This window comes from Siphateles boraxobius, unplaced genomic scaffold (assembly GCF_051911475.1).
Source record: "Siphateles boraxobius isolate OS27281-9 unplaced genomic scaffold, OSU_SipBor_1 20, whole genome shotgun sequence".
Lineage (NCBI taxonomy): Eukaryota > Metazoa > Chordata > Actinopteri > Cypriniformes > Leuciscidae > Siphateles > Siphateles boraxobius.
The window spans coordinates 16,605,866-16,625,298 of record NW_027508811.1 but is presented as its reverse complement, the minus strand read 5'-3'; the positions used below and the strand labels follow the sequence as shown (position 1 = coordinate 16,625,298).

The 19,433-nt window shown below is 36.6% G+C and overlaps 1 protein-coding gene across 4 annotated transcripts; it reads right to left on the bottom strand.

The window, feature by feature from the left end:
- Nucleotides 1-632: 632 nt before the first annotated feature.
- Nucleotides 633-17,230, bottom strand: rufy2 (RUN and FYVE domain containing 2). 4 transcript variants are annotated; one of them, XM_077237151.1, is made up of 19 exons: nucleotides 17,084-17,229; nucleotides 16,539-16,625; nucleotides 10,513-10,686; nucleotides 9,621-9,738; nucleotides 9,101-9,202; nucleotides 7,574-7,697; nucleotides 7,421-7,485; nucleotides 7,204-7,269; nucleotides 7,029-7,098; nucleotides 6,851-6,952; nucleotides 6,368-6,484; nucleotides 6,103-6,270; nucleotides 5,872-5,969; nucleotides 3,902-4,021; nucleotides 3,663-3,792; nucleotides 3,185-3,279; nucleotides 3,051-3,099; nucleotides 2,795-2,875; nucleotides 633-1,577 (listed from the first exon to the last, which is right to left on the bottom strand). In XM_077237151.1, exons 2-19 carry the CDS (start codon nucleotides 16,612-16,614, stop codon nucleotides 1,434-1,436), a joined length of 1,899 nt encoding a protein of 632 aa, XP_077093266.1. In that variant the 5' UTR covers nucleotides 16,615-16,625; nucleotides 17,084-17,229; the 3' UTR covers nucleotides 633-1,433. The 4 variants fall into 4 exon arrangements, with proteins under 4 accessions (XP_077093266.1, XP_077093265.1, XP_077093268.1 ...); XM_077237150.1 differs by lacking the exons at nucleotides 16,539-16,625; nucleotides 17,084-17,229 and adding an exon at nucleotides 13,242-13,787; XM_077237153.1 differs by lacking the exons at nucleotides 633-1,577; nucleotides 2,795-2,875; nucleotides 3,051-3,099; ... (1 more) ...; nucleotides 3,663-3,792; nucleotides 3,902-4,021 and adding an exon at nucleotides 4,295-4,667 and having other exon boundaries at nucleotides 17,084-17,230.
- Nucleotides 17,231-19,433: the final 2,203 nt, after the last annotated feature.

Sequence of the window (19,433 nt, the reverse complement as noted above, 5' to 3'; positions counted from 1 at the left end):
TTTTCTAGTTTTTTACACTACCGTTCAAAAGGTGGGGGCCGGTAATGAGTCTCTTCTGCTGGTCTTTTGCTTTTGATTGCTTTAACCCTATATAGCCTATTTTATATTTCCAAGGCCTCCAAATGATCTACATGATCAAAACTTTGGTTAACGACCTGTTGTTCACAGTCTATTACATTTATAGTATTGGGACATATTGAGTAATAACTAATTTTCATATGCATTTTATGCAAGTAGCTGCTATATTATAAAATAGTGATTTAGCTATCAGAATTTCACACTTTTTGGGAATATAAATATCAGCAGCTGCACCAAAGTCCATATTTTTTCCTCAATTTGGGCCTCAATAAATTTGATCCATAAAAGCCTGATGAATAACAAAAAGAAAAACATACAGGTGCAATAGAAAGGTTCACTAAACTCTTACATTTAAAAATAAGATTTTTCTGTCAGGCTTCTCAAGGTTAATGTGTCCTTGCTGAATAAAAGTGTTAATTTCTTTCAAAACATTGTTTTGCACAACAACAAAAAAGAAAAAAATCGTACTGACCCCAGATTGAATTGTAATGTGTACAGTATGTACCTCTCAGCACCTAAATATTAAGGAACTATAAGATCCATCTCACAAGAAGTGGAATTAAAATCAACTTTAGTGGTTTAAGGCATATGTAGTTTCATACATAAATCTCACATTTAAGTTAACAGTTGTATTTTTTTTGACAAAAGATAGCACAAATACTCAAAGTGAGTAGTTTCCGAGTTCTGTACCAAGGAAAATCTGCAATTGTGAAATAATACAAAATTGCAGACAAGAAACCTGAACACCAAATTCAGAACATAATTTCTGTGCTATTTGACGTGAATCTATCTCAGTCATGCTTGAGTGGCACTGACAACATTTTTACTTGTATACACACATTTTTTGCCCATCAAGATTCAGGAAAATGTGTCAAATCCCTGTTTATCAGTTTGGCTTGTTATACAGGCACACATGAATGTAAGGTTCTTTCAACTGAATTTGAAATGCTCGAGAAATGACATCCAGTTCAAATAACTGCATTTGCTTACTTTTGACTCGTGAGGAATGAAACCTGTTCACCCTTCATATATCAAAAGTATATTTAAAATGCATGGGAGTGTTATACTAATATAAATAATCTAAATAAGTCTACTTGCAGCCCAGATGGAGGGATTTAGAGTCAGTAATCCATTTGTAAACTCGTTTCTTTCATTGCACACAAACACTGCATTTGGCCATCTGCACAAGTGCCATTAAGTTTGCTCTGTGTCAAAAGGCTTTTTCCTATGTGAAATGTAAACTTCAAACAGAGAAACGGGTGTATCCATTTTGGTCACTTTGACGATGCGGGACAGTGTAGTGTCCGATTTAAAGCTGATTTTGGCCCTTTAGGCGATGTGCTGTCATTTCTATCTTATGTTGCATTGGAGGAGCAGCGCTGGAGGAGCAGAGCGTGGCAGGTGTCGCAGACTCTCACGGGTTTAGGTGAAGCGGGGAGCGGCAGCTCATTATCTGAGCAGGCATTGCAGAAGATCTCCCCACAGTTCCTGCAGTGATGCTGTTCAAAGACAAACAAGAGATCATGAGGGCTTTCAATTAAAAGGGTCAGTAGTCTTTCTTTTTTTGGGGGATCAGATTCAAAATGAATCTTCACAAATAATAAACTGGGATTCGTTCAAAAGTTGCTCTGGGAATTACTTTTTAGTTGTTTTTCATGGAAGAAGAAAATACATAATGCATAAGTTTTCAGAGTCAAGGCAATCACACCAAGGACTATACATATAGTGCTAAAGCTTTGATAATCATAAATTCTATGAGAATAGGAAAGTCCACACTACAACCAAAACGATTCACTAGTTCGCCTGCCCGTTCAGCCTTAAAGGTTAATAGTACGCTAACCTAACTTGGCTTGCTATCCTTGGAGGAGGCTCAAACCCGATGCTCAGCTTGAGCTCCGAGTTAAAAACCCCCTATGATGGAATTGCAGATAAGAAGATAAAGATAATGAACTGAAACTAATGGTACAGAAATTAAAAAAATGTGACAATACCAGCATTTCCCCCATTTTGAGCGCTGTTGAAAGGATTCTTAAACACCTCTGATTGGCCATTGTGTTCACGCACTGAACATATATGTCAGTAATTGGCTCCAACGCTTCAAAAACATTTCTTCACAGAGGGTTTACACAGATACATATGGGAGTGTTTGAAAGCAGGTGTCTATCAATGGATCCATAATATATCCACTGATATAGATGACGGATCTGCTGGTATGGTCACATGTTTTTAAATTTCAGTTCCAACTTGATACCAAAGTCGGTACTTTTGACAACACTAATAACGATTACGATATTGGCACTTGCAGAACAATTTTTTCAGCTGATGAACAATAAAAGGAGTCAGAATCAACCCAACTTTAAAGAGGACTGACAGTGTGAAGCTAGCCCAAGTTAAGACATTTTGATTACAGATTACGAGGTCAAAAAATAAAAAGAATGAAACAAACTTATGAATCATTCACAATAAGATCTATAACATGCATTTAAAAAAAAAAAAGATTTTTCATTTCATGACGACATCAAGCCTTGCCAACTCTTTTGCAAAGTCTTTCATTCAAGTGTCATCTAATCTTCATCTGGAAATGTTTTCAAGTGCGTAAATCCAATATCGTCTTTGTGCCAGTACATTTCTTTATTTAGAGCAGTTGAATTAGTGTGGATGTGTGAGAACTGACAGCAAGCTGTTGTGTTTTACAGAACTGGAGTTTGATTCAGACCTTTCTTCTGGAGATTGAAAATTCCTTCTCACAAAGCTTGCAATGCGTAGCATCTTTGTCCTTCAGCCAGACCTGTCCACCCTGAAATAATTTGTTTATTAATATGAACATGTGGGACAAATGGACTGATTAAACTTTGATAATTCTCTTACAAAAGAAGCACGGTGGTGGTTTCAGATTACTTTGATATATAGCATGGCACATGTGCATAAAAACATTTTATTTGTTTTATCTGAAACAATGATTCAACGCAAACCTGAAGAGCTTTGTTGGCTTCTTTTATGTCTTCAATTTTCAACTTTGACCTGAACAAGAAAAATGTGTGCATCAGTAAAATAATACCATTGTTTGAAGGCTCCCAAATGGCACTGACGTTTAAATCGTACATACTCGCTGAGTTTGCAGCCCAGTTCTTCCAGCGCATGTTCCTGCTCCTCACAAATTCCCTTCAGCTGGGTGTTTTCATCCTGCAACCTGTGAAACTCCTGAAAGGACATGAAGATACATCAGAGCCCAAGACAGGCATAGTCAAACAAAAAGAGCCACAAAGAAGCATATTAAATGATACAAGCACCTTAGTCCTCATACATATTTACTGTGGACTTACAGGGAAAGTTCATTCAAAAATGAAGATTCTGTCATCATTTACTCACCCACAAGTTTTTTCAAACCTGTATGATTTTCTTTCTTCTGCTGAACACAAAAGAAGATATGATGAAGATTATGGGTAACCATATTTAAGAAGAAAAACTCTTACAGGTTTGAAACAACTTGAGGGTCAGTAAATGATGACAGATTTAAAAATTTAAAAACCAACCCTTTAATGGTTATTAGATTTATCTCGGCATAATTGAGCAATTCATTTTACTTTTTTGAGTCCGCTGATTTGCTGTGCTTCAGCAGCGAGTTGGGTGATAGTCCCTCGTTCTCTTTCTAATTCATTCTGTAACGTCTGCCGCCAATCCCTCTCTATTTTCAAGTCTGTTTCCAGCTGCAACCTAAACAGAAAGTGTCAACTAAAATCATACTATTTTGCACCTCAGCATCTAAATAAATGAGACACACTGATTAATTCTAATTCAAAATGAGCCGCATTGCAAAACTTACATTTGCTTCTCTCTCTGGACTATCTGCTTTTGGAGACTGTCAGCTTTGTTCGTGAAGTCCTGCTTGAATTTGCGAACCCCGTCTTCGGCACTGGCGCGTTCCCTCTCGGCATCCTGCAATCTGGTGTAATTCAAACCAACTGGGTAAAACTAGGGCTCTGAATGTAATGGAATGGACGGGGATGTATTGGAACATATGGGATACAAAAAAAAAGATGGCCATAATTCAACAGCCAAGACAGAGCGAGAACAAAAACAGAGCCAGATGACAGAAATGTTGTGCTGCGGGAAAAGCCAGAAAGCTGAAATGAGTTTGAAATTTCATACGGGTGGAGTTTACTTTCGATTTTTAACTTTTTTTTTATAAATAATTCACCAAGTAAACAAGTACGAGTAGTTGAAAACATCAAATTTATTGAAGAATGTGATGCCATGTCATATTAGTGGTTTCTTTGACTGTTAAATGTTACAGGTAAATAATTATGCTATAGAACCACAAGAAAAATTTGCTCACTAAATAGTATGTGGAAAACAGTAACCATCATCGAATAAAACTTAAAAACAGGCTAGTGAAAACAATCAACTCGTCACTTTTTAAGAACACTGCATATCGCCACATAACTAGTGTTTAGTAACAAAGAGTGAATTAATCTTAATATCAGAAGGAAATATCTTTGACAAGTTTGTATTGGTGCTCGGTATCTGTGCTAGCGCATTTTACAAACGACATAGCAAGAGTTCTTGTCTGGCTGAGTAGGTCTTTGTCGCTATTCGTTGATAGAGGGAAAACATGGAATTAGAGGAAGGGGGAAGATGAGGAAAAAAGAAATGAAAAGGGGAACAAAAAGGGAAAGAGGATGTAAATATCAGTGAATTTCAAATTCATCTCAAAGCTTTGAAAACCTGTTAAGCAGTGCAGTCATAAAACATCAGAAATACGATGGCGATAAATCAACGGAGAAGAAAGGGAAGGATGATTTATGTGAACAGAGAAGTGGACATGACAGCACCACATCACCAAATAACACAAATGCTAAAGGATGAGCGGTTAGATGAGAGAAAGCCATTCAATGAGCCTTCAAGTCAAATCAAGCATGCAAAGTCCTTTGGATGCTATCAGGTATCAAGACACTCAGAAAAACAGTTTCACTGATGAAACAAAAGCACTGATGGTTCTGACACCATCAATGCACACTAATTTGATTTCATCTGTAAAAGCAGATATCATATCCTGAAATGCATTTACACTGGTAAGCTACTGTTCAAACGTTTGGTGTCTGTACAATTTTTAGAAATAATACTTTATAAATGGTCTCTTCTGCTCACCAAGGCTGCATTAAAAAAAAATCAGAAACAGTTAAAATAATGTGAAATAATATATAAATATAAATAAATAACTGTATCAATGTATAACAATATAAAATAACTGCTTTTTATTTTTAATAGATTTTAAAATTTAATTTATTCCTGTGATGGCAAAGCTGAATTTTCAGCAGCCATTACGCCAGTCTTCAGCGTTGCATGAAATCATTCTTGGTGTTTTTTTCAGGATCAAGTTTGAAAAGAACAGCATTTATTTGAAATAGAAACCTTTTGCAACATCATAAATGCTTTTACTGTCACTTTTGATCAATTGAATGTGTCCTTGCTAAATAAAAGTGGTCATTTCTTAAAAAAAACAATCTTACAGACCCCAAACTTCTGAACGGTAGTGTATATTCTGTTATCTGCAAATAAAAACCTTCATTTGAATTGAACTGAAACAAAAGATTCCTTAAACTTTGAACTGACCACAAATGTTTTAGAATAAAATTCGTTATATACATTGTATTAATAAAGGTCAGAAATCAGGCTATTTAAACCCTTGAAACACTCAAAAATGATTAAAAATGCTCTTAATGCACTTCAGGAATACGAAGACTAAACGTTATGCTCGACATGATCGAAAATAAATCAGGAACCGCTTCTTACCTTTGCTCTAGTTGTTTCATGGTTGCCGTTATTTGATTGGTCTTCTCCTCCAACCGTGCGATCATGTCATTTTTTTGTCTCATGCCGTCATCTGAAGACTGTCGATTGTTATAAATAGCTTGATTACAACATATTTTAACCACAAATTGTGAAGAAACACTTAATAAATAAACAAAGCAATTCCAAGAGGATCCTCACACCATTGGTGCTCGGGCCCTAATTATGTTTTACCTGCATTTTTTGGTACATCTCCACATTGATGGCTTTAACTTCATCTAACTGGTGCCGAAGTCCAATCAGAGTGTCTTGTTTTTCATGAATGTCCTTTTCCAACAGTTTCATGGCCATCTCCATCTCCTGCTTCATGCTCACCTGCACAACCAGCTCGTTCTCCACATCCTTGAAGCGAAGATACATTCAAAAACAGGTTTGACGACCTCTTCCAAGTGCCACCGCACAATCTAAACAGCAGGTACATTTTTATATAAACACAAACCTGTCTGAGCTGACATTCTTCTTTGAGCTGACGTCTTGCCTCGTTGTACATTTCATCCAGGCCCTGCCTTGACTGCTTGTATGTATCCAGCTCACAGTTCAAATCTCCTTCTGCAAGCTGAATAGAGAGTATAGTGTATGGCTTGCACATTGATTGTGAAATTCTACAATAATCATCATGTTTTTAGAAGGCAAAAAGTGTTGAAAAGGTGTGTGGGGGGGGGGGGTATATTGGGGTTGTCATGAAATACCTGTATACTTAGAAAAAAACTAAATATTTTCCAGATTTATACACATTTATAATTGTCTAAATAATATGGGGTGATTTTGGGGATCATAAAAACTGAATGATATTTTTCAGGGACACATACTATAAAGTTTATATGAATTTAAATATTACAAAATGTTTGTGCACATTAACTACTATCTGCCTCTCTTAATGCCCACTGTATAGAATATGTATAATACAAACATATAACAATACCTCAAGACGCTGTTGTGCTTTCATAAGAATTACAGAATTTTCTGTTCTGAGTTGGTGGTTCTCTTCTTGTAGTTTAATTATGTTGTTTTTTGCTATTGCCAACTGTAATTAAAAAAGAGTTAGTACTGAGTATTTCTATTCCACATATCAGACTTATTTTTCTGAAATCCAACAGTACCTCTTCGATGAGTTTGGAGTTGGATTTTTCTAACGACTCCACGCGTCCCTGTAAGCCTTGAACTGTAGAACTTAAAAGACAAAAGTTGTAGATAAACTTAATCTATTTGAAAATTAATAATTACTCATCTTCAATACAGTATATAACAAATGCTTAAGGAAGAGCATGAACTTACTTCAGCTGCCTATTTAATTCTTCGACATAATTCTTCTGATCCAAAATAGCAGCAATTTGTCCATTTCTATTCAGAACATATTTATGATGGTTATTCATTCTGAATAATACATCAAGGTTATTATAATGATTTCATGTAATAAATTAATAAAAATTTTATTCAACTTAAATGTCCCTTCACATTAAAGTATGTTGTCTACCAAGTATACTTTTTTTACCTTTCTTCACTTCTATAGTCATCGATGTCATTCTTTAAGTACATGGAGAAGTCTATTACACCAACCTGGGGATTCCAATACAAGGCATTATTATTTCTCAAACAGAAGCCAGACGGCAGGTTATTAAAAATATCCAATATACAATGTTCATACTTGTGTATCGAGGTCCTCGCCCTTCACACATAAGTTGGCATCTATGACGTTAAGTCCCACCAGGAGACCAACGATGACGGCTCCCTCCTCCTCCAGCATCACTGCTGAGTTCTCATAGAACTCACTGAACACACACACACAAACGTATTGACATTTATCATTGGTGTGTCAAGACAAAAATAAAGACCATTTTCTATTACAATTTTAACTACAATTTTCTATGGAGCTTAATTGTGGCATAATCTGAAAACAAACCTCTGAAGAATCCACACGGTCTATTAAAACATAAATTTCTTTGCATCATATTGATCATGTGTTGTTTTTCCATTGTAAAAATTGCATTATGTTGAATTTGTTGTGTTCCTATGACGCACAATGATATTACATTTGATATTACGATGACATTTAACTGTGTTCCATTATTTTAGTTCTGACAGAATGCGCAAAAGTAATATTTATTCTTGTCTTTTAATAGACTATTCAGGTGTTTGCAAACAGTGATGACGTATTTTGTGGGTGGAGCCTACCGGGTGGCAGAAAATGACAGTTCAGTTCTGTAGTGGCAGTCTATGGAAGCCACGGAACAAAAGAGTAAAAAAGGTAATAATTTCGAGTTCATATGTCATCGTTCTGACTTTTTCCCCCCACAATTCCGAGTTTATATTTCACAATTCTCAGGAGAATACGTGATTCTGAATAAGTGAGAATAACTGATATTCTGCCTTTTTTTCCTCAGAATAACAAATTTATATCCTGCAATTCTGACTTTTTTTTTCAGAATTGTGACATATTATTCGTTGCAGCAGGTTTCATCAATCCAGTCTGTATGTTTAATGGCTTGCAACCATAAATGTTTGCGTTTAGCTTCAATTATATATATATATTAATACTTTTATTTAGCAAGGATGCTTAGAATTGACTAACTGCGACATTTTTTGCAATGTTACAAAAGTTTTCATCTCAAATAAATGCTGTTCTGTTGAATCCACAAAAATACTAAGCAGCACTACTGTTTTCAACATTTATAATAATAAGAAATGTTTCTTGAGTTGCAAATCATCATATTAGAATGATTTCTGAAGCATCATGTGACACTGAAGACTGGGGTAATGTTGTTGAAAATTCAGCTTTGCCATCACAGGAAGAATTTACATTTTAATATATATTAAATTAGAAACCAGATATATTAAAAAGTAATAATATTTCACAGTATTACTCTTTTTACTGTATTTCTGATCAAATGAATCCATAAATATGAAAACATCTTAATGACCACACACTTTTGAATGGTAGTGTATAAATTTAAATCTCAGTCAGCAGCAGCAGAAGTGCTTTTATTAGACAGCGACACGTGACGCACACCTTCTAGCGAGCTCAGCTAACTAAACTCTGATACCCTGAGAAGGAAACACAAGTCTCGTTTGTCTCAGGCATCTTATCACTTCTCTAATCACCAATTCTCCCCCACAACTATTGTGACAAAGGAAGAAAGAAGGAATTAAGGGTATTGAAAGGAAAAAAACTAACCTAAGTATATCTTTCCTGGTGATGAGGAGACGGAGGTAATCTGCCAATTTCTTCTGCATCAGTGCCAGTCTCAGCCATGCTCTGGCTCTGCCCAGTGGTGTCCTAACAGACACATACAACCATTTTCAGGATAGATAGACAGACAGAGAGACAGTGATATGCATGACTCTGGAAATAGACTAAACTTGCAGTTGCAAGTTTCAGTTTTATCAAGGAACTATAACTGAAATTAGCACTTCCCTATTTTGAAAGGCACCTCTTAGTGTACTGGAGAATGAGTGTGAGAAAGCATGTGTATATTTATAATATAGTGGACTTGACTGATAGTGAATCTGCTTTTGTCTTAGAGTCTTTGAAAGATTCATTTAGACAAAATTAAAACTAAATGAGGATAGGAGCAGGCTTCACTCAATGCATATATTTATAAACTTTAAGAGTGCTGGCCTGGATGATTAACATACAAAAATTAAAACTGCAATGTAACTGTAATACCGAAAATTATATTTAGTTCTACACATACTTGAGGCCAGGAAGGTCCCGTACACTGGCTGCGATTTCGCCTGCTTCTGGGCAAAGCTTCTCAACCATCTCCAGAGGCCCCCACAACGACTTGTTGTAACCAAGAAACGATTTCTTCACTGGGAGATAGAGACCAACGTGTTTGTTAAACCACTCAGGGCTATGATCTGGCATACAGAGCATGCAAAGATTTTGATGAAACACCATTCAAAACAGTATTTAAATTTTGTGGCAGAACTGGTTCACTGGACAAGATCATCTGACAGCTGGGAATGAGTAAAAAAAGCATTTCCTCATTTTCTTTTCCTATTATAAAGTCACAAGGCATAACAGTAGCTGCTATCTGTCTAGTCCCTAAGAATAACACTAACATAGGCCTAGCCTATGGAAATATATAAGAGATATTGATAACAGAGAATATTTAAAGGTGCTCTAAGCGATGTCGGGTGACATCACTTCTTGTTGAATTTTAAAGTATTGTCAAACAAAATGAAGGCTAGCTAGACCCTCCCTCCTCCTCATCCGCGCACTAACCCCCCAAATCCCACCCCCAAACCCTTCTTATCGGTTATTAGCTTGAACAGTTTGTTATGTTTCGTGGTGCGGGTAAGCCCACTTTTGTTTTGTTGCCGTTTGTGAAGCCTAGGGGGTCTGCAGAGACCGTGCTTTTTTTTACAGTGTGTTCAGGGGACAGGCAGCTAGCGGATAGTGAGGAGATGTTTGTTGTATGTGACAAAAAATGTTTTGGCCTAAAAAACGTGTGACATCGCTTTGAGCACCTTTAACTACATCAGCTATCCTACCAACAAGCAAGCACATAAGAACGTTCAATGATAATTGGTTAACAGATGGTTCTCTGTGCCTGGCTGATGTCTGATGATGGTGGAACATACCTTTGAGACCGTGCTTCAGGCAGTGCTCCATGACAACAAAGAACTGTTGTAGAGGCGGATAGTCAGAGTCCAGAGTTCGTCCAAAGCTCAGAGCCGACTCGATCAGGCCCTTGATGCTAAGCTTAGCCATATTAAGCAAGTTTGCTCGTTCCATTGCCATAGGATCTCGTAAGGCTAGAAGACACAGCCCACAGACAAATATATACATCATACCAAAAATGTCATAATTACAGCCAAAATCAAGTTCTTGTGGTTCAAGAACATTTAAAACAAAAAACAACAGTCACACTAAACTCATCACAGCACTTCAACCTCTGGCTGTTTTCTTAGGACTAACATGTGACCACACTTTGAATTGTTGAGTTTAAATTTTAACAAACCCTTAAAGAGCTTTAGCTGGTTTTGACTGCACTGTCATTCACCAGACCTTAACAGCAGCACTGTTAATAAGCAGGACTTTTTATGTTTTATGTTTACTGCAGAAATGAATGCAAGTCGTATCCTTATCAGTTTTGATTTATACCAGTTTTGATTTTGTGATACATTGGACCCTGTTTTTAACCATCAGGCTAATCAATAATTGTTATGCAAACATATTCAGACAGGCTCTGTCTACCAAGCATACTGGCACTGGTAATCTACTTCCCACTTATGTTGTTGTTCCCATTGCCACTTTATTTGGTCTAAGAGAATGAAGCTTTATTCCATCAGACTTCTGGGGTAGATAACTTAAATAATATTATATAATTTAAATAATGTATCCTCTGTTTAATAACCTCTTATAATTATAATAATTATTATTATTAGTTATTCCATTCACTATCATGAACCAATCATGACAAATCAACAGCATACTGATTTGACTGACATGCCTATCTCACAAAAAAATAAACAAAATAAAAACATTCTGCACATCAACTGTATGAATGACCTGGTGATTAGTAGTTATAAAACACCTAGATGTATTATGCACAAATGAATACAAAACAACAAGGCACTCTTTATGACATCATGCCATCATGACATCATTCGGAAAATGATGTATGGCAAGCCATTTTAGCTGTCCTTAAAAATAACTATTATCTATTTTTGTTTGACTATGCATGTGGAAATCTGGCTTATCACTGACGAGATTGTGTAAAGAGAAAAAAAATCTAATATTTAATGCTTTTTAAAATGTTGTAGATTTATGTAGGAAATGGGAATCTATAAAATGATTAGCCCCTTTCACACACCAATCCTGGTAAACTACCATAAAACTACTAGAATGACTTTATTGGTATATACACAAATGCTGTTCACACAAGCAGCAACGTTCTGGCTTTTCACCGGTAAGAGACCATTCACACATCAGCTCCAAAATACCGGTAAATTCTGTGATGTCAGTCATCGGAAATTATCTTTAAATGCCGTGCCGTTGCATCCGCCTGAATGAGGAGAAGCGCTTTAGTTTCACTATCTGTTCAATTTGACAAAAAAAAATTGACGTTTGAGTGACAGGCATAAAGGTATGATCAAACAGAACGTGTTTTTGCTTTTAAAAACACAAGACATGCATTATAGTATCCAAAAATGCAGAGCCGCAATGCTAATGAATGGAGAAGAAGGCTGGGTCTCGAGTGTGACATGTTGAAAAAGCTGCGAGACGGGGCATAACGGTCAATGATATGGAAGCTTGTTTCTGCCACAGAATAAAACATTTAAAAAGATAATTGTGACTTTTTAATCACACAATTGCGAGTATACATCTCGCAATTCTCATAATTTCGAGATATAAAGTCAGAATTGCATGATATAAAGTCGAAATTGCGTGTTACAAAGTCAGAATTGCATGATATAAAGTCGAAATTGCGTGTTACAAAGTCAGAATTGCATGATATAAACTCGCAATTGTGTGTTATAAAGTCAGAATTGTGAGATTTAAACACTCAATTCTGCCTTATTTTCTCACAATTGCGACTTTATATCACGCAATTGTGACTTTATAACACAATTCTGACTATATATCTCGTAATAATTACATATTTTTTCAGAATTGTGAAAAGTCCCATTCTAAGGAAAAAAGTTACTTTTTTTCTCAGAATTGTGAGTTTATATCTCACAATTCTGACTTTATAACACGCAATTGTGAATTTATATCACGCAATTGCGGTGTAAGCTCGCAATTGTGAGGAAAAGAAGCTCAGTTTTGTTCAAGGTAAAGCAACAGGTTAGCAATAATGGAAGAATGTGTAAAAGTATGGTATTTTGGACAAAAATACCATACTATCTGCTGTTTTGGCTAACATGATAAATAGCTGGCTGACATTTCCATTCGTTGACGATGATTCAGATAATAAATATTATATATTAAGTTGGGTGTGCATCTTACCAGAGATAATCACCATATAATGAAACCCTCACATTTAAAAATATGACATTACATATTACTCATATCATATAGCCTAATAAAATATATTTTTTGTTACTTCTGTAAAGCTTTATTAAATTAATATCTCTTTCAATACTTTCAGAATCTTTACTTTTTAAAATATTTTTTTCTGTATTTTTAATGATAGTATATTTACCTGAACAAAAATTAATTATAGCACTAGAAATAAAACAAAAAAACATTTCTAAAGTTTTTTTTGTCTTGGATTTAGTTTTCAGCAATAAATGTTTGTATGGCTTGCCATACACCTATAGGCTACGTCTGAACAACACGGGCTTTAATGTCATCTATAACCTACCCTTGGCACCCCATTCTTCTGAAAAAGGCGATGTTTTAGCCTCTATCACTTTGGGCAGGGCGTGAATGCCACCCGAGAAGGTTTCTGACGCTTTTCTGGCTAAAGCGAATATGGGCGCCTGCCATCTCCCGTCTCCAGATTTCATGGCAGCGCTGCTCGCTTTCTCACCGGCTGCTTTATCCTCCTGCAATCTGAGGATACCGAACACTTGCCCCCTCTCTTTGTTGCTCTCTGCTTCCGCCAACACAAGGTCCTGTTCTGCAGGTGTCGCCATCGTTAAAGTGAATATCATACAGTTTAGGATAATGCTTCACATAACCACGGCGGTGATATGTTGAGCGGCATTGATAAACAGTTAACGACGAAATTCAAGCGATTTCCCATGTGATGTTCCTTGTCAACGCCCCAAAAGCGACGTATGTTTTCCATTCATATGGTCATCATATCTTTTGAGAACAAATGGCTATATTGTAGATTTGTTTACACCCGAGCACTCCTGCACGACCCGTCTGCAGCAAAGGGGTGGTGTCATAACATAAAAAAGACGTAATTTAGTGGAAGAGTATGGATATACTACCCTCTACCGCTTGTATGTAACATTGTCCTGGAAAATTATGAATATTCACTGGAGGGGTCCCTTCACATTCGTGAATGAATAGGCCTATATGTTTTTAAACAAATCTTTTAAAGGAACACTCCACAGTTTTTTGAAATAGGGCTTATTCACCGTCTCCCCTACATTAAGATAGCTGGGCAAAAGCATTTTTGCCTCAGTGCATTCATTTTCTTAGTTTGGCAGCGCTGATGCTAGCTTAGCTTAGCATAATGAATGGAATCCTATGTTGTCAGGTAGCATGTCATGAGTAAAAGTGATAAAATAATAATAATAATAAACACCTAATTCTTGTGGCCTGCGTATTAACAACGAGTACAAATAGCAATTCAGATTAAGACTAGGTGATTTCATAGGCAGAGATTGACTTGGGACTATATTAGGGTGAATCACAGGCGAAGCACTGGCGCAGTCATGGCGCAGTCACGCAACACTTGAAATCCCCCAACTTCTGTCAACATACCGCATGACCTGACCTGCACTGAGTATCTTCGCTTTTGGATTGTGTTTAGTTTGAGAAGTTACAGCAAACATGGTAATTACCTGCAAAAGGTTGAGAGAACGAGCAAAGGACATACACGAATGTAATGTTTCACAGAATTCCACCGAATGTGGAACTGAGAAATCGATGGCTAGCTGCTCTGAATATCTGTACTTCAACACCTCACTACAAAATTAGCCAGTAGCCTATCGTGTTTGCGAAGAGCGTTTTGCACCAGAGGATTATGTTGAAAAAATGCTATATAGGACCAGAAAGACGGTACTACGTCTGAAGGATACGGCCGTCCCATCCATTTTCAAAGTACAGGCATAAAAAAGTACACTTGTAAGTTGTCTTTTATTACTCTTCCTTACGTGAATCTGTGTCTTTATTCAGCTGTAAGATAGAGAAGCTGTGTATAGAGTAGGCTATGGTACAAATTGCCTCATCTATAAACTCATGTTGAGTTCAACTTGTTTAGCATGAACAACATGATTGAAAATAATTTTTGCTGTTATTGTTACCTGTGAAAAAATTGGCTCTCATCCTCACGTCTTCAGGCTGTTGAGCGATCGCAACCTCCTCCTCCTGTCGTTTTATTCCCAAAGCACACAGCTCCTCTTCTGAAAACTCGGTTTGTAGAGTTATGGTTCTGGATCATGACTGTCTGAGAAGTCACCCTCTTCGTCTCGCACAAAACCCCCCATGTCCATTGCCATTCACTATGTCTACTGTCGGAAAAATAGCCAGCTAATATTCACACCGGTATGTAGACGGAGGTTTGGGGATCTCAGCTTCTGCGTGATATGACTGCGCCCAAGTAGCAGTGCTTCGCCTGTGATTCACCCTAATATAGTCCCAAGTCAATATCTGCCTAGGAAATCGCCTATTCTTAATCTGAATTGCTATTTGTACTTGTTGTGAATACGCAGAATTTTTTTATCACTTTTACTCAAGACATGCTACCTGACAACATAGGATTCCATTCACTATGCTAAGCTAAGCTAGCGTCGGCGCTGCCAAACTAAGACAATGCATGCACTGAGACAAAAATGCTTTTGCCCACCTATCTTAATGTAGGGGAGTGTTCCTTTAAGTGTGAACGAATTTTTCTCGTCCACTTCCATGCACTGACTCACTGATATCAATCCTATCTTAAAAGACAAAATCCAAACAAAATTGCTTGAATTAAGTCTCTTAGTAGATTAAAACACATATATTTAAATAAATGATAGGCTACTCGTTTCACTCATGCTGCCTCGATAGGCCTACTTTTATATGTGAAAAACAGACCACAAGAGTAGGCTATGGTGGGTTCCATCTGTCCTCAGAAGTGGGAAATTCCTCGTTCCCAGTAAAAACGTTTGAATTGGAACACCCCATAAGTTGGAGTTGCGACTGAAACTCGGGAAGAAAGCAACAACCTCAACTTTAGAATCTAATATGTTTGCTCAGAGCATCAACCATAGTGAAACAGTATTGTTTATTATCACTTCTGTTTGTCTGTGTCTCAATAAACTCAGAGGTGCACACAGTATCTAACCCCTATTTGTGGACATTATACTGCACATTTTATGTGCAAAATAATTATGTGTTTGCATTATCAAAAGAGCAAGAACAGGTTTGCCTGGATGCATCCATCTTAGTTTTTCGACCTGTTTACCGTAAGGTCAACTCGAGTGTGACATCATTCCCAGCTCCAACATCCCTCTTCCGAGGTAAATGGAACACTGCATATGTCAGAATTCATATTATTAAAAAAAGGCAAAAACGTGTGATCGTGTGGATTCCTAATGAAATGACTGGATTTAGTCCACAAAAGTTTACCAAAACAACATTAAATGTGTCCGCACCTTAAAAATGTTCATCATAGGCCAGGAAGCCATCATCAGAAACTCTTTTTTGTTAACTCTCTATATTCAAGTCACTGGGATGAATCAAAGGATAATTAATAAAAAGTGGCTCATTTTTATTAGTGCAAGTGTTACTCCAACAGTTCACACTGATCGTGCTTTAAATGAATGCTAACAACCCCTGCTGACCTAACTAGTGCCGAGTCAGGATTATTCTCCTCGTAGACTATGGTGTCACCACTCTATAGTATGCCAGTAGCAAAAGTGGTGGTTTGCAGTTCCAAACAACTATAACTTATATACTTTGTAAATTTCAACTTAGTAGGCTATATTAAGCTCTGGAGGCTTACCTTGACTGTAGGCCAAACGCTCCATACTTTCGCTATGTGTGATGCCCCATCGGTGAAGGCTCTGAGGGGAATACATGTCTGGATCAACTGAACACAGACAACATACTTGGTTCTCAATGGATGGATAGCATTAAGCATCACTTGTACATGTTTAACAGAACTATTAGCACACCTTTTGTCATTTATTCATAACTGATTTAAATGTTGCAGGAAATAAAAGCTGATTGTAATACAGTTGCTGACCAACAGTACATCACAAACTCAACATTTCTCAGTTGTTTACTGCTGATCTCCTCTCAGGGTCTGTCTGGCTATCATATGACTCTGATTTCCTGCACCACTGTCCCGCCTCACATGGAAGGAAGTGTATAAACATTCAGTCTAAACAGACAAAACATCTTATGATTTCAATGCACATAACATTTAGAGATAATCACTACATGAAATCAAACATCTTCTGGTTTGTCATATTGGTTAGACTCTGACTTCTACTTTAAATGTTACTGAATCACTCAGAGATTCTGAGCAAAATAGTACACACTTACCCCTGTTAAACCTTCACCCTTTGCTGGTGTTCTGCTGGTACGATTGTGTCGAGAGAGCCAGCTGACCTATGCCTGTTAGGTGAGGTGCAAGCATTTGCTGCATTAGCGGGCAGTTGGGAGGAGATGTCTCTCGCTGGTACAGGGTAGCAGGGGCGGTCAAACAAAGGGGGTGGGACATGTGAACATGCTGGCCGGCCAATAAACGTGGAGCTATACAAGCTACTCAGGAAGTGGGATTCTGAATGATACTGCAATCCCTGCCAGGATATGAATGAGCAGATCAATGTGACAGGCATACATCTGGCTATTATGCATAATCCTTTTAACCATATTGCAACTGCATTTTGTGTGATGATTTGTGATTTTGATTCACAGAAAATAATGAATATATACTTCTATTCAAAGTTTTGGGAAAGAAACTAATGCTTCTATTCAGCAAGAATGCGTTAAACTATATATATATATATATATATATATATATATATATATATATATATATATATATATATATATATATATATATATATATATATATATATATAATATATATATGTTTAATGCATCCATGCATTCTATTCATCAAATAATCCTGAAAAAAATGCATCACAGTTTCCACAAAACAATTAAGCAGCACAGTTTTCAACATTTACAATAATAAGAAATGTTCCTTGAGAACCAAAATCTAAATATTAGAATGATTTATGAAGGATCATGTGACACTGAAGACTAGAGTAATGATGCTGAAAAATTCAGCTTTGCCATCACATGAAGAAATTACAATTTAAAAATACAATACATAAAAAAAAGGATCTTATGCTCACCAAGACAAAACATTGATTTATCAGATAATTTGTGAAATAGTTGTGAAATATTATTACAATTTATTTTTAAAACATTTGACCCAAAGTTATTAAAGACAGTGAAGGGTATTTCCACAAAGGTAATGCCATCTGTGATCAGCATGTTTTTTTGTTGTTGTTTTTTGTTAGATTTGTCAAGATAAGACTGCAAGATAACAGGGGGGAAATTCTCATATTGGCCTTAAACAAACCAATCTGATCTCGTACCTATACAATCTTACTCTGTTGTTAATTAATGCCATGATTTTATTAAAAGACTTCCATGAAGTTCAATATTAAAATCCATCTCCATATATGCCTAATCTTTAACCTGAAGATGGCAGTGTCCTCCAAAAACAGTAGAAATCGAATGTCTATCAAATTAGATCTTGCAATAAACTTTATTATTATAATGATTAAAGTGAAGTGGTATTTGCACACATTTTCACACTGAGTGTGTTTCTAAGACACGTCTTATGTTTTGTTATGTGTACCTTAAAGGAGGAAAGGTCACAGGAAGGCAGTGAATTATAAACTGTTGGGTGAACCTTATAACTCAATGTGCAAAATCATAATTAATTAATCTCCATCACATTATTACTTCTTCGGTTTCTACAACTACTTCAAACTTCTATTTAAAATAAAGTTCCACTGCAGACTTGATTGAAATCTTCACAGGTGGTAAGTAAGAGGGCAAGTGGTGTTAAAGAGCTTTCATCTGGTCACTGTTGAAGTGCTGTGCATTCAAATCTCACAACTTGACTCTGTGGGGTTAAATGGATTCGCTCATGCCTTTCATGCAAACAAAAAAATATTCAGCCTCAAAGCGTAGGATACATGGTAACACTAAGAGATATGGCAGGGTCTATGCTCACTATCCACAATAATAGTCATTATTCCAGGGCACTCATTCACTGTGGTTTTTAATATTGGATGTCTTACACTTATTCAGACCGCAGCATATCTAAACATATTTAAATAATGATTCAAAATGATGCATTCTTTACAACTCTAAAAAACAAAACAACTACTTTTAGGTGTAACACCATTCGTCCTGCAACACCATTCATGTGATGTTTCAAACATTAAAGTGCCTCAAAATTTACATGTAATTACACACTTTAGCTTTAAAATCTACATTATGTAAAAGTAGTCCTCACAGACATAATTATGAAGGGTTGTCAGTGTCATTATCACACAAGCCTGCAGCACTGGTGCCTTCCTGATGTGAAAATCACAAGAACCATCAAACATTATTCTGTTTTTGAACAGACTCTACCCAATGGTCTTGTTGGATTTGGTTGCATCCTTCACGACACTCGACATCAGTTCAAAGCCTCCCAGTAAATCAAAAGATGCTACAGGCGCGGAAGCAAGAATCATCGGCAGCCCCATGCATAGGAAATCACATCTGATTGAGTTTGAAGGGTTCTTCAGGCATTAAACCAGGCAACAACATTTGATTAACTGCTGGCTCCTCAGCGCTCTCTTCTGACAATTCGCACTGAAGG